This window comes from Pinus tabuliformis, chromosome J, assembly GCF_031772625.1.
Source record: "Pinus tabuliformis cultivar Carrire ecotype Pingquan chromosome J, CPIR1, whole genome shotgun sequence".
NCBI classification, from domain to species: domain Eukaryota; kingdom Viridiplantae; phylum Streptophyta; class Pinopsida; order Pinales; family Pinaceae; genus Pinus; species Pinus tabuliformis.
In genome coordinates, this window is record NC_142295.1 from 1,127,141,848 (window position 1) to 1,127,158,658 (window position 16,811).

The 16,811-nt window shown below is 37.5% G+C and overlaps 1 protein-coding gene across 9 annotated transcripts in view; it reads right to left on the bottom strand.

Annotated features, from left to right (window-relative positions):
- PSS1 (phosphatidyl serine synthase family protein) overlaps nt 1-16,461 on the bottom strand; it is a 270,634-nt gene extending 254,173 nt beyond the window's left edge. The window contains exons 1-5 of one of the 9 annotated variants that reach the window (XM_089379092.1): nt 16,193-16,461; nt 15,974-16,044; nt 15,702-15,773; nt 2,701-2,906; nt 1,892-1,957 (exon numbers count right to left, since the gene is read on the bottom strand). In XM_089379092.1, the coding sequence (XP_089235218.1) occupies nt 1,892-1,957; nt 2,701-2,876 (242 nt within the window). In that variant the 5' untranslated portion in view covers nt 2,877-2,906; nt 15,702-15,773; nt 15,974-16,044; nt 16,193-16,461. Of the gene's footprint in view, nt 1-1,891; nt 1,958-2,700; nt 2,907-14,377; nt 14,513-15,701; nt 15,774-15,973; nt 16,095-16,192 lie in introns of those variants that run through there. The other 8 variants (XM_089379094.1, XM_089379091.1, XM_089379093.1 and 5 more) reach the window with 8 other exon arrangements.
- Between the last annotated feature and the right edge of the window lie 350 nt (nt 16,462-16,811).

The window sequence follows — 16,811 nt, forward strand, 5'->3', positions numbered from 1 at the left end:
TATCCCACCTAAGGTACAAAAAACTTGTCAACTATATTAATTGCACTACAAACCAATGGCATCAAACTTTCAAAGTCAATATCAGAACTGACATTATTTTATATTAGTTCCCATCCTACTTTCAATCAATTGATATTCTAGTTTCAATGTTCTAAATAGTAAATAGAGCATTCAATTTTCCACCTATCATTTTCAAATTTCCAATGGTTGTAAATTCATTGAAAAATTCCATCACAAAATGAGGAAAATTATGACTTTACTATTCTTAATTTTACAGGTATAGGAAGATTTCGCAGTAATATTAATGGGTCTTGTAGTAGTGTTGCATTCCATAGATAAGTTATTAGATAATGGTTAATATAGGAACATGTGATTGATAACCAATGGATTTTACTCCAATTTCTCAACATTCAATCTCTTGCCATTTCCTATTGGAGGCTAAACTCCTAGTAAACAAATTTTTTAATTTGAAAAACCCTTGAACGGTGGAGCAATCATCGACTCATACCTCGTCCGCTTGCTTGGAATGGTGGAACCGCTTCACTGGCAGCTTTGGCTCTGACTCATCGCTTTGAATGGACGCCTTTGGCTTGGCTTCAATTCCAAGTTCCAACAAATGGCTTTTGCTTGGCTCTAGTTCAAAGTTCCAACTTATGGCTCCAACCAAACGATTTACCCACATACGAATCTTATGGTTTACCAACAGAAGATGCCAACGGCTCTTCACAATGGCTCAATCAACGAATGAGGCGGGTAATGTGATTTAGGTTTAGACGTTTTGAATTTACTTTTTTTTAATTCAACCAAATAATTAAAAAAAAATCGCCTATTCCCAGAGATTAAGAGCGTGATCTGCTCCCGACAATTTTTTAGAAACTTATCCGATCTATTTTCGAAATTACGGATCCGTATCACGATTCACGATTTTCGTGATACGGATCCGTAATTTCGGAAACGGCTCTAAAAAGTGTCAAAACATCATGGATCCGTTTCCGATCAGAAAATCTTTGTTTCCAAAAGATTGAAATGGGATTGATACGTTTCCAAGCCGGATTGTACATGTTTCTATACCCAAAACAATGAACGATGTTATAAAGGGTTAGGGACAATGTTTCAGAGGGTTAGGGATGGCGTTTCCGGTTACTTAGTGATGATGTGGTGCTCACAAAAGTTAAAGGACTTGATAGATTGTGCTTATGCACCTGATGAATGTATTTACTTTGTAGTTGAATAAAAAAATGTTTTTTTCTTTGGATAAAAAAGCATAGTTTTATGCCATATATTTGACTTTTTGTTAAAAAATTAGGCTACACATACTTGAATTGTCATAGTTTCATCTATTTTATTGTTCAAAAATTATTTAAATCTTCTAGATACCATCACTTACAACATGCCAGATATAAAAGACTTGTAATTGTTTTTAGACATTAAAGCATGTAAAAACTAAATAATAGTAATATAACCAATTGTAATAAGTTATACAATCTACTTCAGGTTTTGGAAAAGTTAGGGACACATCATGAATCTTCCTGGTGCTTTTTTTATGGTATAATGATTACTAATCCATGATATGGAAGATTAGCTTTAAAATGGAGTACATCAACAAATTTAAAATGGAGTACATCAACAAACAATCTTTCAATAATATAATATTTACCCTTTATTCAATGGTTTTGAAAGGACAGTAGTTTCTGACATTCTTATGGAGATTGCATTCACCAAATATCACACAAACTTCCACAAACAACGCCTATAAACAAAAATCATCACCTGTGATTTTGATATCATCAATGCTAACATTTACGTAAGCACAACAAAACTTATGATTCAAGACTCATAGATATTTGGGATAAGGAATGATAATCCAAAAGACGAAGCATAAACAACTTACCTCTTAACAGAAGTAACTCGATCAGTGTCCGATGTGTTTTCAGGATTTAGTGCCCTGCTGGCCCATCTAAATTTTTCAGAAGTTTGAGTCAACAAAAGCATGTGCAAAGCTCAATAAAGCAGCTCCAAACCAAATTTTAAGTAAAAAATATTGAAATTATCATTACGTAATTCACTTTGCAAACATGAAAAACTGCCCTACTAAGCTCTATGCAGCCTAAACTTTTCATGCACATCCTTCATGTATCCAAAATCTAAGAGCAATGAATGGGAACAAGTGTATGACTTGAATGTAGGAAACTTGAACAGTGTATAGTAGTAATTTCTAGCATCTACCACCAAAGAAAGCTAACCACCTATCAGGAAAAAGTTTCCTTATGGAGTGCTAAGCAGAATCAGTTACCAGACCATTCAAGGCACTATTGATAAAAAAAAATGTTGAAACCATTGTGAAAGGAAAATTGTACACCAACCATTCCAAAATTAGCATTAATTGTTTATATGGTGGAGCATTTTAGGACACGTTTGTTGTGAGCTCTAAAAATCTGGGAACATTACATGTAGCACATGTTGGGGACTGCAATTTAGATCCACACCTATAAGCCAGAAACTGCTATGCTCTTTCGAAGGTAGAACATTTTTACTGGAATTAAAAATAAATTTTGGTATTGCTTTCTTTCGTTCCTTTTTATATTATGTTTATGTATGTTGGTGTGTTGTTGGAGGAAGCCAGAGGAAAAGCAGGAACCTCATATAGAGATACAAACAGTCCTTCCAAAAATTGCCAGAATAAAGTCAAATTTAACTCACATCAGGAGACACGCGCCTATAAGCAGCAAGGAGATAGTGTGAGGCCTGTAAGCCCATGCTGTCCAAGGGTCTAGTTCCTCTGTTGCACTGTGCAAATTTAGATCATCATTTTCTCCAGCATTTTGCCCCTTCTTCTCTGACATAGGACCATTGTGCTCCATAGTCTTCTCCCCCATATACTCTCTGCACAGTTTCCAATATTAATCCTGCAAGGAAACAACCAAGAGTTCTCATTTTGAGAATTTAAACATCCCTACTTGCCTTGAAAATAAAGAAACTAACTTTTCAGTTATGATTATATACACATGCTAACACTTGTGAATAAGAAAATTGGGTCACTGAATCCTTTTCTTGAACTTCATAAGAATGTTCTATTCAGTTATAGGTTATAAAAGTGAGATGAAAAAAGCACCACCAGCACAATGCATTCTGCAGAGTCCAGACTACAATGAAGCAAATCCATATTCAGTGTTATCCAATTTTTAACGCTACAAAGATTTTTAACAAATTTATCCAACATCTATGGGTTGGCCAAGAATTGTGGCCTTAGCTTCCCCCTCTCCCTTATATAATGTGAAATTCAATATCTAGAAGTTGCAAGTCAATAACTTAGTGTCAAGATCCCATCAACCTATTCATCTTTTTACCCTCATCACTACTCATCTGACAATTCAGGCTCAGTCATACAAAATATATGTGATCCAACAACATAAATTTGCAAGGAATTTTTTGGACCACTTCACTCAGATTTCCTTCTTTGGCAACTTATTTTTCTAAAAAGGAGAAATGTGGCAAAGCATTTCACCAAGCACCACCAATCTTGGGGGTATGGGGAGTGAGGGTGGCACACCTTCAACTCTATGGGACGTGTTCCAGTTTAACAATGATCCATATGTTACTATAGTCTATCACTTTGCACTCTTGTCCATGATTTTATTACCCGAGTGCTTGACAATGTGACTAGTTCAATTAGACTATGAATAAAATGTTGGTTAATCCCATTTATTACATCACTTACCTCTTTAAAGTCAATTTAACAGATAACTGCTAGATATTCATCAATGGAACTTTACTGCAAAGCAAGAAACAAACTCAATATTCTATGCACAAATATCTTGAGCATCCTGATTCTTTACCTAAAACTTAAAAAAAATCAACATTTAAGGGATTGGCCAAGTATTGTTGGCCTTAGCTTCTCCCTCTCCCTTGAATAATTTTAAATTCAGCATCTGGAATTTGCAAGTCAATAACTTAGTGTCAGGATCCCATCAACTACACATATTTTCCCTCTCATCACTGTTTATCTAGCAATTCAGGCTCAATCGCACGAAATCTATGCAATCCAATAGCATATATTTGCAAGGAATTTCTTTGACCACTTCACCTAGTTTTCCTTCTTCACCAACTTATCTTCTAAAAAATAAGATGAAATTTTATTAATATACACAAATGCCCAAAAGGTAGCCAATGGGACTCAAAAGTACAACTATTAGTGACATACAAAAGGACTGCCCAAACATTTAATATAAGCTAAAAGCCTAAAGGTAAAGGATAAAATATAAAGCATAAAATGAAAGAAGCTAAACTATTCCAAGAGAAAAGTAACCAAAATCAAAACATGATAAAAGTCTACATATCATCAAAAGTAGAAGCAGAATAAGTAGGGGTGGAAGCCCCTTCACCAACACCCAAAATAGAGGTAGAGGTGGGAATAAAGGAGGAAGATGAGGAAAATATCCCTATTGAACCATTAACCACTAAGAAGAAGCCAATACATTATCTAGTAATGTCCTCGTGGGAGAGACTAGACTCACAATGTGAGACCTTGGGAGGAAGTTGGGAGCAATCGGCATGTGAAAAAAGATGAGATGAGAATTGTGCTAAGATAAAAAACTAGAGCTCCTTTGAGGACTTGTTGACTAAGTTGCACTAAAACAGATATGGGTACGGATACAGATATAGGGTTTGAAATGGATATGGCAAATTTTCAAAAAATCCAGATACGATACGGCACAGAAACGACATATATATATATATATATGACAAAATAATCTTTTCACATTACCATTCATCTTTTAGAATCTAGACTCTATATTTAAAAATACATAATCAAACTTAGACAATTACTATGCAGTGTGCATTGAATGCCATGTTGACTAAAAGACAGCAAGAGGCAATGAGCCTGTGGTTTGAGTGTCAGAACCATAAAACTTTAAAAGTAAAACAAATTTAACCAAAGGAACTTTATTGCTTAAAGCTTGAAAGGGTTTGACAAATATATCAAGACCCTGAGAAAGATTAAGATCTAACCATTTTTGTTTTGAATTCATGTTATGTTACAGTTACAATCATGCTTTTTTTTTAGGTATCAGTAGCTTTTCAAAAAGTTTAGTGTTTCGACTATTTGGCAAAATTTGGTAGCTAGTTTAGTGTTGTCTAGATCTCACAGTCAAAGGATAAATCCTTCGTCTTTGACAAGATCACATTGGACATCGATCTACTCAAATCTTTTAACAAGTTGAGGTGGGCCTAAATGGAAACCATTAAACTCGTTAACTAAACATTAATAATTTTTTGTTTTTGTAGCAATCTTCCTATACACGACTTGTTGTCGCCCAAATTGTACACCTCAAATGCGACAATGCTCAGGGAAGGGGTTGTCACTGTGATCTCTGCCCTCTCCGTTCTAGTTGTCTCCCTACAGCAAGCTATGGGGGGTAGTCCCTATGAAATGTGAAGATGGGAGAATTGTTGGCAACCAACAAGTCCAGGAGACACAATTGAACGGCCTAGCAACCTGGTTAAATTAGCAAGTTTAAAGATTAGATTAGATTTATCTTGAAAGACCAGTGCCTTAAATGGAGTCAAGGCCTTGCTTAAGACAAATTATTTACTAAGTCACTGGATGAACAGTTGTTGCGTAGGGATGCTTCACTATCCTATATGAAATGCAAATCCTACAAACTAGGTGAGATGCAAAACCTTAGTTAATTTTAGATTATATGCCTATTCTAAGCGTGTCCTTCCTCTTAATTGATTTGGAGCTAGTCACTAGAGTAGGTCATGAGAGAGAAACCAGGGGGAAGCAAGTTGAGGCTTGGTTAACAATACCTCCCTTGGGGTTCTAACCACCTGATGCCTCCAGCGCCGCAGAGACAGTGGCTCTGAAAACTACAAGTTCACTGTGTTAAACCACTAAAGAGGTGCTAAACTCCTCAAGCTAGATGAGAAAGGTGGGCCTATGTTTCTATCGACCAAGCCAAAGCTTGGAAGTAAATTAATTAATGCAAGATACTAATCCTAGTATGCAAATGCAAGAGATGGATAAGATACTAATCCTAGTATGCAAATGCGAGAGATGGATGAGTTCTCTTAAGGTGAGAATCCCTTCCGAGCTACCCAAATTGCAACAACTTGCACTACGGAGCATTGCCAACCTTGAAGGACATGGTGCAAGGATTGCCAAATTTCAAGGGTTGAGAAGAAAGGAATGTGCAAGGGCTATGCAATTAGCAAGCATCCCAAGACTGCATTTCATAGCAGCAAGCATAGGTGAAGAGAGATTCTTGACTTGATACACTCAAATGTATGTGGAGTTTGGACCCATGACTTCAACTTCTTTATCAAGTCACAATTATTATGTTTCATTATTGATTATTTCTATAGGAAGTCTTGGATTTACTTCATGAAGAGCAATGATGAGGCATTCGAGAAGTTTCAAGAGTTTAAATCTCTTGTGGAAAATCATATGAAGAAGATCGAAGCAGTGATGAGTTTGACACATTTTGCCTTTGGGCAGAAGCATGTCTTATAGATGTCTCTATTATGAACAAGTGTCCTCACATAGATTTGAAGGAAGAGACATCAAACGAGACTTTTAGAAGTGAGAAGCCTCAAGTAGTAAACTTTTGTGTTTTTAGTGTCTTATTTAAATTTATATTTGTGATAAAAGAAAAGGATTAAGTTTGAATCTTCTAGTGTGAAGGGTATTTTTAAGGGTTATAATGAGACCCCTAACACTTACAGAATCTACATTCTATCTTAGCAGAAGATAGTTGCTAAGCACAAATATCAAGTTTAGCAAGGAGGATGCATTGTCCTCCAAGCCTCAAGAACCTCTACCAAAGATTGAGGAGCTATAGGAGCTTGCAGTGCCCAAAAATTGATCCATATATTCCAGAGAAATCAGATTCAGATCAACAAGCTTCTGGAGGTGCAAGTGATGTTTCTTTACCCTCTAGTTTAGCCAAAATTCCTCGGTGGTTTACCTAAACATTACAAGATGCATATGAGCAAGTTGGATCTCCTAACACTTCATTTTGAGTAACTCAGCCTCTAATAATTTTCCAAATTATGTGTCACTAATGCCTTCAATTGTTGATGCAGGGCCTCCTAATTTTGATAAGGCAATAGTTAAGCGAATTTCACAAGTTTCCATGATGGAGTACAACTCCATCATTAAGAATGATGTGTGGGAGATTATGCCTAGACAAAAGGAGAAGTCAGTGATTGACTCCAAGTAGTTGTACAAACTTTAGCATTCAGTGGATGTCAACTTAGAGAAGTTCAAAGCTCCATTTGTGGCTAGGTTTCTCCCAAAACTATGAAGAGACTTTTACTCCCATTGCCATGTGTACCTCCATCAAATTCATTATGTTCTTTAGAATTGATGATGGGCTGGTATTTATGTCAAATGGATTATTCCTGATTTGATTGAGGAGGAGAAATACATAAATCAGCCAAGAGGTTTTGAGGTGCATGGGTGTAAGACCCATGTTTAAAAGTTGAAGAAAGCCATCAGAGATTGAATCAAGCACCGTGTGCATGATACTCCAGAGTCCAAGATACCCTAGTACACTTTTTAGGCTTCAATTTCTTTAAAGCAAATGTAGATTCCAATCCTTACTATTTGTCTAATGATTCTAATCTATTTGTTTTAGTCATGTATGTAGATGACCGTATACTTACAGGAAGTTCAAAGGAACTCAGCATAGTTCAAGGCTAAGTTGGCCAAAGAATTTGACATGAAGGGCATTGGCTTAATGCACTACTTCTTGGATCTCGAGGTGTGGCAGAGTCTAGGTGAAGTCTTCCTCAAAACAGTTAAGTATGCATTTGACTTTCTAAAAAGATTTCAAAAGATTGACTGTAAGCCCATAGCTACTCATATTATGGTAGCAAATCTGGAGTCATTTGCAACTTCAAATTCAGACTTGATTGATCAATCTATGTACAGGCAGTTGATAAATTCCATTGTGTATCCATAAATATCAAACCTGACATTTATTTTGCAATGACCACCTTGAGCTAATATATGGTGGAGCCCAGGCAATTTCATTGGGTTGCTGCAAAACATGCACTTTGATTATTAAGGGCACAGTGCATTTTGGTCTGAGGTATGTTGGTGATGGAGATAATTAATGTGCATGGGTTTACAGTTTCTGATTAGGCAGTGCTCCTGAAAAGAGAAGCACTTCAAGATGTTGCTTGAGTTTGGGTTCAGGTATGGTTTCCTAGTTCAACAAGAAACAATTTTCAGGGGCACTTAGCTCAGCAGAGGTAAACAGTAGCCAGCTTGCTAGTTGTGAAGCCATCTAGCTTCACAAGTTATTAGCAAATATCACAGGTCAAACTTTGAACCCTACAGTGACTTACTATGATAATCAGAGTTGTATCAAACTCTCCAAGAGTCACATGTTCCATGATCAATCCAAGGATATTGACAGCAGGTACCACTTCATCAGATATATAGGGTCTAGAAGGGAGCAATGATTCTTTAGTACATTCCCACAGATAAGTAGGTTGGAGATATCTTGACTGGGCCCTTGTCAAAGGGGAATTTCAAGAAGTTTAGAATACTCAGGAGCAGAAAATTCAGATTGACGCCTGAAAGAATCAATCTTTGGCTTGCAGGACAAGAAGAAAGCATTGTCAGTTCAGTTGCTGGAGTCCACGCACAGAAACAGCATGCTTGAAATGAGTGAGCAAACTTGAAGAAGAGAATAGACAGTTGCAAAGGAAAATAAAAAATATAAGAGCAATCCTGCAAAAGTGGGAACATGAGTCACATGTTTTCATTGAGAAAGATGAACTTGAAAACAATATGATTTCTGATAAGATGCAACTATATGCTCCAAAATAAAAAAAATGTCACTTTTACACTGTGCAGGGTAGCAATCCAGAGCAACTTACCATACTAGAAGCTGAAACAATGAAGCAGAAGATTTTTAATGAACATGTTCTTCAACTTGAGCAGCTTATCCTTCAAACAGAGGAGCATGCCTATCTCAAAACTAATCTTCTTAAAAAAGTTTAAGAAGGTCAAAATTTCAAAGTAAAATTGGAAAAGTTGCAGAACGAGCTCATCTCCTTTGTGCTGAAAATAATTCTCTCAAACTTGAGATATCAAGCAAAGAAGAATTGCTGAAGAAGCTTGATGGTAAGGCCTGCTAGAGAAGTATATCCTATAACAATCTCATTCCTTGGAATGAACAGGACACCATAGGAGAGGCTATTCATCAATGGAGGAAAAATTATCCTTGGCAACAAAGAAAACACGACATAGTAAAAAGGGTCTGGGACACCCTTCCTCTCACTATGTTGTGGTCCATTTGGCTTGCCAAAAACCGTAAAGTGTTTAAGGACAAGGAATCAATCACTAGAAACCTCTGCAACAAAGCAAGGAGTCTTGCTTTGGAAACTATTTCAGTCAAAAACTACAGAAGCATAGACATCACTGATCTCAATGTGGAAGAGCGAAATTTCATTGGTTATATTCTGGACAGAAATAACAGTAATCAGATTGATACCATCACCAGCAGCAGGCAAAGCAAAATGTATTACAATTGGAAAATCCGACTCAAGGAGGAAGAATTTGCAACATGGCTTAAAAACTGCAACACTTATTATCTTTTTTTCGACGGTGCTTCGAAATCGAATCCCGGGATTGCTGGAGCAGGTGGAGTTATTTTCAATGCCAATGGGGATCGTATGGTCTCGTATGAATGGGGGCTCGGGCATATTTCCAACAACAGGGCTGAGGCTTTAGCCCTTTATCAAGGCCTCATTCAGCTCAGCAAAATCGGTATAGATACTGCTTTTATCTTTGGAGATTCAGCAGTTGTCATCGGCCTTATGGCCCAAAACAGAGATTCGCCCAATGTTCTCTTACAACAGTCCATCAGCAGGTGCAAAATTTTGAGCCAGTCCTTCATTGCTCTGAGTTTCCGCCACATTCTTCGCACATTCAACAAGGATGCTGACCTTCTCGCCAATAGGGCATGTAATAGAACAATGGGCAGCCTATGTTGCAATGACGAGGAATCACATCAATACTTGCCATGACATCGAATCACCTCTGTCTTTTCCAATTCCACAAATCAGAGAACCCTGACACAAGGAACTGGTCCAAGATCCTCATGATCCATGTCAAAAACTCAATCTGCTTTAAGATCTGCCTTCTTACAGAAAATCCCTCTCCCATATTTGTAATCACGAGTCCCGCCGGTCTATTTCACTTCATGACCCCTGTAATGCATCTGCTGTATCCCTCCCATGACTTCCCTCGTCCCCCAGCTTCCCTCTCCTCCTCTCTGATGAATCCCTTGCGCCTCCCTTCCTTCTTATATGCTCTCCTCCCTTCTATTTCTCACTCTGTATCCTACTATCCCTTGCATTCAGTAACTCTCAGGTTTGAGGTCCTATTTTCTTTCTCTGTTTCCAGAGTCTCCCTCCTGCTTCTTTATTCTTCTGTCGATCTCCATAGTTTCGGCTTCCTTCTACTCAGTCTGTCCCCTGGCGCTACGTTTCTGGCTTGGTCCCTGGACCCCTTCTCATTAGCTTCATCTCATTCTGCTCTTATGGCGAGAAGTGAGGATTGTCTTCACTGTTCAGATCTCCAAGCTGAGCTGGAGCCACTGTTTTAAAATTTGACCGAGTCATTAGTGACTCGGCTGAGTTGATCAGAGTCACTAAAAGAATTTCTGACCCAGCAGAAATACCATTCCGGGAGGTCGAGTCATGACTGACTCGGCCGAGTTATTGCATGACTCGGTCAACCCAACCGGTGCCACAATAACTCGGTCGAGTCAATGAATGCGGCTTTTAAAAAAATTTAACTGTTAGCTGAGTGTTGGGGACTCCAAGGTGTTTTATAAATTAGTTAAATGTTATTTTGGGTCCATTCCCCTCTCCCAAACCCTAGTATTTGATCATATTGCCCTACTAAGGCTATGCTATTCATGGTAATGTTAAATTCTTAAAGTAAAAGTGACATTCTTCTTAATCTTCATTTTCATCCTTTTACTTAAATTTTTAACATTACCATGAAATGACTCAGGATGTTTGAGAGTGGTTCCGACCTCATTGGATTTCATATGGAGAAAGTAGAAATTTAGATTTCATTCAAAATCCAGCAGACTTATCAGTTTTTAAGGATTTCAGGATTGGGGGATTGCAATGTTTCCATTGAATTTTGTCATGTATTAGGGTATGGAACTCATATTTAATCAAGAGCACCAATCCTTCTATGTACCTTGATGTTAGTGACATTGGTTGTCAAACTCCTCCGGGATTCGCTCCCAAACCAGGAGCTTCCGAAAATGTCGCTCCCGCTCCCGCTCCCAAGTAACACTGAGCTAGATGATGTTGGCAACTCTAGCAGTAGCCAGTAGTATTGGTCACAGACTTTTGTTGTAGAGGCCATTTCTAGCCTCCTTGGTTATGTGTTTTTGTTTTGATCTCTATATCATCATCGTGTATGTATTGGATAGTGCATTGGGTGCCATTTTAATATAATGGATATATTCATGAGCCTACTGTGATCATATGTTGTCTTCTATCTATATTCTAACGTTGTGTGTTTGGAAACATGAATGAAAATCTTTACAATTATGTGTTTTTATAAAAAAATAAATATTTAATGTATTTTTTACAACAACCGAGTCATTGAAATCGAGCTGGCCGAGTCAATACCGAGTCAGAGTCGGAGTCGGAGTCAACCCTCGGCCGAGTCGGAGTTTTAAAACATTGGCTGGAGCAAGTCCGAGCCCATCTAAAGGCTTTGGAAGACAAGACCGACAGTCAACATCGTATTGTTAATGAGAAATATGGAGCCGACATTAACTTGCTCTACCATAGAATCTCTTCTCTGCATGAACAGTTCAACCAGCTCTCCAACAGGTGCAGTCATGCGGAAGAATCCATTGACATTTTGAAATACATGATGGAAAAGAAAAACACAGTTCCAACAAGTTCGTCAAGCATGAAGCAAGTCGGCGTCGACGACAACCCTGAAGAGTCCACTGCTCGCACATCCGCCACATTAATATAGATTGATTATGCTTTGTAAATGTTGCTATCTGTTACTTCAGTTTGTTAGATTTACCTTTGATCTTTGTTTTTTAAAAGCCCAAAAGGCAGGATCAAGGAGGAATTTTGTTTAACATGTAACTCCTTCTTTCCTAGTTCTTCTTGGCATCTTAGCATGTACTTCAGGAGCTCAGTCTCCCTTTCTTTTTCGGAAATATAATACAGCAACTAACTTTGTAAGTAAAAAAAAAAAATGATGGTTACTTACAGGAATAAATATAATGCTACACATTACTGATACAATTGACCATGTCCAAAAATTAGAAGAAGAATGCCGACAGCTTGGAATAAATATACATGAAATGGCTTGATTGAAAAGAGGACGAAAATCTTATGTTTCAGAACTCTATCCAAACCCTGAAACAAGAAAATGAAACTTGAAAGATGACCTTCAAAACCCAGCAAAGAAAGTGAAGACTGATCTTGACAGGGAAAGATTTGCATTATCAAATAAGAACTTCTACAACTACAGGAGAAAAACGTAAGCTCAGAAGAACAAGTTGTCTCCAGCAATGCCATTATATAAAGCATAAAAGATCTAGCAGATGTTGCATATCAAAAATGAAAACCTTGAAGCTGAGATGGGACATATTTATATGCAGAAAGGTGAGCTCAAGGAAAATCTTTTTTCTCTCGAGGAACTGAAAGTTGAGCCTGAAGGTTAAGACAAAGACACTAGATGTTGATACTATCCAGCTGCAAGAAAACAAATCTAGACTCAAAAAGTTTATCTCAGAAGGAAGCAGTGGACAAAGGAAACCTTAAATCTGAAATTGAGAAAAGTGAAATGAATTAAGTGTCATTAAATCAGCAGAGAGGTTCGGAGGAGCTTGAAATCAATTTGAAGTACAACAGTTGGAGGAAAAGTTGTTTGAGCTGGAGGTTGAAATTGAACAACTTCAAAACCAAGTCTCAATCAAGCTTGGACCATCCAAAAGCTTGAAAAACTAATGTTTTCTTTAGAATAGGATAAGAAAAACCTCAACAGTAGGTTGGATCCTTGACAAATCAGATTCAAAATCTGCTATTGCTGGTAAATGCACTTAAAGATTTCAAAGAGATGACATCAGAAGCTCTAGCAATCAATCAAGAGCATATACAACAGTTCGAAATCACAGTGCAGGAACTTAAATAATTAAGTAACAGCTTGATGCTCAATAAAACAACACTGGAAGCAAAGCATCAAGACATATATGAACAGCTTGGAGACTATCGGCATAAGCTGAAGCCACAAGAAGAGAACTCTTAAGTGACAGCATCAGAGAAACAAACTTGTTTCAGTTGCAAGTAAAGGAGCATGTATCTCTAATCTTGAAGAGGAACTTTTACACTTAAAACAAGAAAATTCAGTCAGAGATTGGTGAGTTTGACGATGTCAGGAAGCTGCAAGAAGCACTTAGTAACTTGAAAACAGAAAACAAGAACTTGAAGGCAGAATCTAAAAATGTGGTCAAAGAATATCATTCCATGCACGACAGAGTGAAAGACCTTGAAGAGGAGAAAATAGCCTCAGAACAGAAACTGTAGTTTTCAATTCCAAGGTTGAATCCTGAACATGTCAAATTAAAAACCTGCAGTTACTGTTCTGTGAATTGAACAAATGCAAAGAGAAATGTCAGTTGCTAGCAAAGAAAACAAATATTGACGCTAAATTGCTGGATAAACTAGGTGGGCTTGAAATAATGTGAGAGGACTGCAAGAAGCATATGGTAGCATAAAAGCAAAGAATAAAAACTCAAGGCAGAGCGTCAACCTCTGATGGATGATTGTCTTTCTGGGCAGAAAAAACTGAAAGATATACAAGTGGAGAATTAAACACTTGAAGAGAATTGCCAACTACTTCTAGACGATTTTGGCGCCATTGAGGATAACTTGGCCCTGTTGCAGAACGATTGTCTGCTTTTGACGACAACAGCTTCCGTAAGAATGATGCATCACAAACTGTAACTGTAGTTCAAAAACAGAAGACATAGTAAAGCTTGGAAGTAAAAAATCCAACATTCAAACTGAAAAAGCCACGTCATAAGTCAACCGTGCTGGGCTAATTTCCACCATTAAGTTAGAAATTCGCCGAAATCCAAGAGATGGTGAACAATTTTGTTAATATATGTCAACTGAAATCAGATAAATAGAATATTATTTGCATTAAAATCGCATTTAAATTCGCCTCTAAATTCAGATAAATAGAATCTTATTTGCATTAAAATCGCACTTAAATTTGCCTCTAAATTCATTCTTTTAAGAGAAATTTGCAGAAATTCGTTTCTCTCAGAATTAAAGAAAAGTATTGTTCCGGTTTACAGTTTACCTAATGAGAGGGTCGAGACTACAGCAACGAAGCCATGGATTATTCTTAACTGTACTGAAGGCCTTCGAATGTGTTGTGCGTCTGCGTATGCCCTAACCCCTCCCTGGACAGCACGTATGGTGAAGTCACGAAGGTTCTCAGCAATGGCTGAAACGCAATCTTTGAAATATTTTATAGATTGGTCACAGCTCGCAGGACGGGTGATCGGACTGCCTTGAATAGCCGAGCAAGCAAATTATATTATATATTTTATTATTTGCATTAATTTAATATATAATATAAATGTAAGTTTCAATTATTATGATAACAACTTCGATTACATAATAAATTAGGTAATTTCGCCCCGAAAATAATGGAAATTCCTGCTAGATGGCAAAATCTGGGTTACAGTTGTCCAGATAGGATTTTGGGGCTTCAACTGTTCTTAGGAGGTATTGAATCCATTTTCATTATGAAAATAGCTATTGAAACACTCTACAAATCAATCAATCAGATTTAAAAAAAAAATCTGGCTGGATTCCGCTTTCTTGAAAATTTTATCGCCAGATTACCAAATGAAATTTAAACTTACCGTCCTGAGAAATTGTGGCCTCCGTAATTTATATGCTGATATTTTGTGGAATAGAGGTTTAGTTGGATATGATGGACATTTTGGTTTATATTTACTGGACTTTTCATATTAATTGAATTTCTAGCGTTTTTTCTTTCCTGACAAAAAAACAGATAATACATATTACAAATTTAATTTAAGTATAATTTATTTTTAAATAATAAAAAAATTGGCATTTACTAATTTACATTTTACAACAAGTCATTATGTACATTCATAAACAATATAATTTAAAAATAAAAGTATTTAAGTTACAGACATACATATATATATATATATTCAGAATGAACACAAACCAGATGAGTTAGAGCTTAAGATGTATGAAATTGGCAATCTACACAAAGAACTTTCCCATGTTATGTCAGAGATAAATGATCTTCAAGTTGTAGACCAAGGCATAAAAAAACTGGATTCCACAATCGCCAAACTCCAGTGAGGCAGCCAAAAAGGTCTAGAAACACAAGGTCAAGTGGGGCATTGAAGAGATTTTGGGTTTACGGAAGCACATGCAAGGACTGCATCTTAAATATGCCTCACTAATTACTGCTTGCCAAACTTACGGCAGAAAAATAGAAGAGTTGCAGTTAAAGGTGGGCAAGTTGGAAGAAACGCAGAGCAGGGCTGAAGAAAAAAGAGAAGCAATTAGTCAAATTTGTTTTTCTATTGACCAATTTTAACACAGTTACAAACATATACAGATAGTTCTGTCCTTACTTCTTCAAAATCACAATGGAACCGCCGCCTCGTGATCCATTCGTTCACCACTATAAATCATGAATAGATTGGCTGTTAGCATTGATACAATTGTTAGTTATGTGTAAGAACATTTCGGGAAAATTTTCTGACAACAGAAATTGCTGTACAAATTGTCAAATGTTCATGGCCATTTCCGCAGACCTAACGGAAATATTCGCTTCTTGAGGCCACCATCCCTTTGGCCTCTACCTGTTCCAACCCCGTTCTATCTATTTTCGAAAGGTCCATACCTGTCATTTCTCCAACGACGGACAGTTGAGTTTCTTTGTACACATGTTTACTCTTCTTCCCGCACTCTTGGCTGTAAGCACTCCGAAATCCTTTAAAGAAGGAATCACCTCATTTTACCCACTTTCACACCCTTACCAAAGTCAAAATAAGAAAAACCGAAGCCTGAAAAAGAACATTAATTTCTGTAATGCAGAGAGATCAATAAATTCAGAGCTTACCTGAAGGAAATTCTTGCTTGGACTTGACGAAACGCCTCTTGGACTTAAAAGGTCCCTGTTATATCACAGAGTCCAAGTACAGTAAACACAGAGCGAGCCTTTATGGCCTTCGGTGCCCTATCTGCTCTGCCCGGCCCTGTTCCCACGCCGTCCCGTTCCTCTGTTCTGCTCCGTACTTCCAACAGAACCTCGACACCGAATGCAAAGGCATTTAATGCTTGCGCAAGTACCTTATACAGAACTCATTTTGCCGCAGTCTAACATTTGACCGGTCTTTATTATTCACTTGATTTTATATTCTTAACGACAGTCCCAGAGTTTTTTCACCTTTTTCCTGTCAAAACCTCGGTAATTGCGCGTAATGGCGTCGGATCGAGGCAACAACTCTCCGCTGGACAGACACGTGGAGAGATCAAGACAACAACATCCCGGGCAATCGACACGTGTCGTGATCGAGGATAGTTGATTAGTTGGGAGATGTAGGGGCCGTCGATGGCGAGGCGAGATGTACCAGAGACTGGCTGTTGCCTTTTTAATCAAAGCCGTGCGCTTTTTACCGTCAGAATCGATTCTACTTTTTAACGGCTCTGACGGCCTGGTAAATTTTGCGTATCCACCG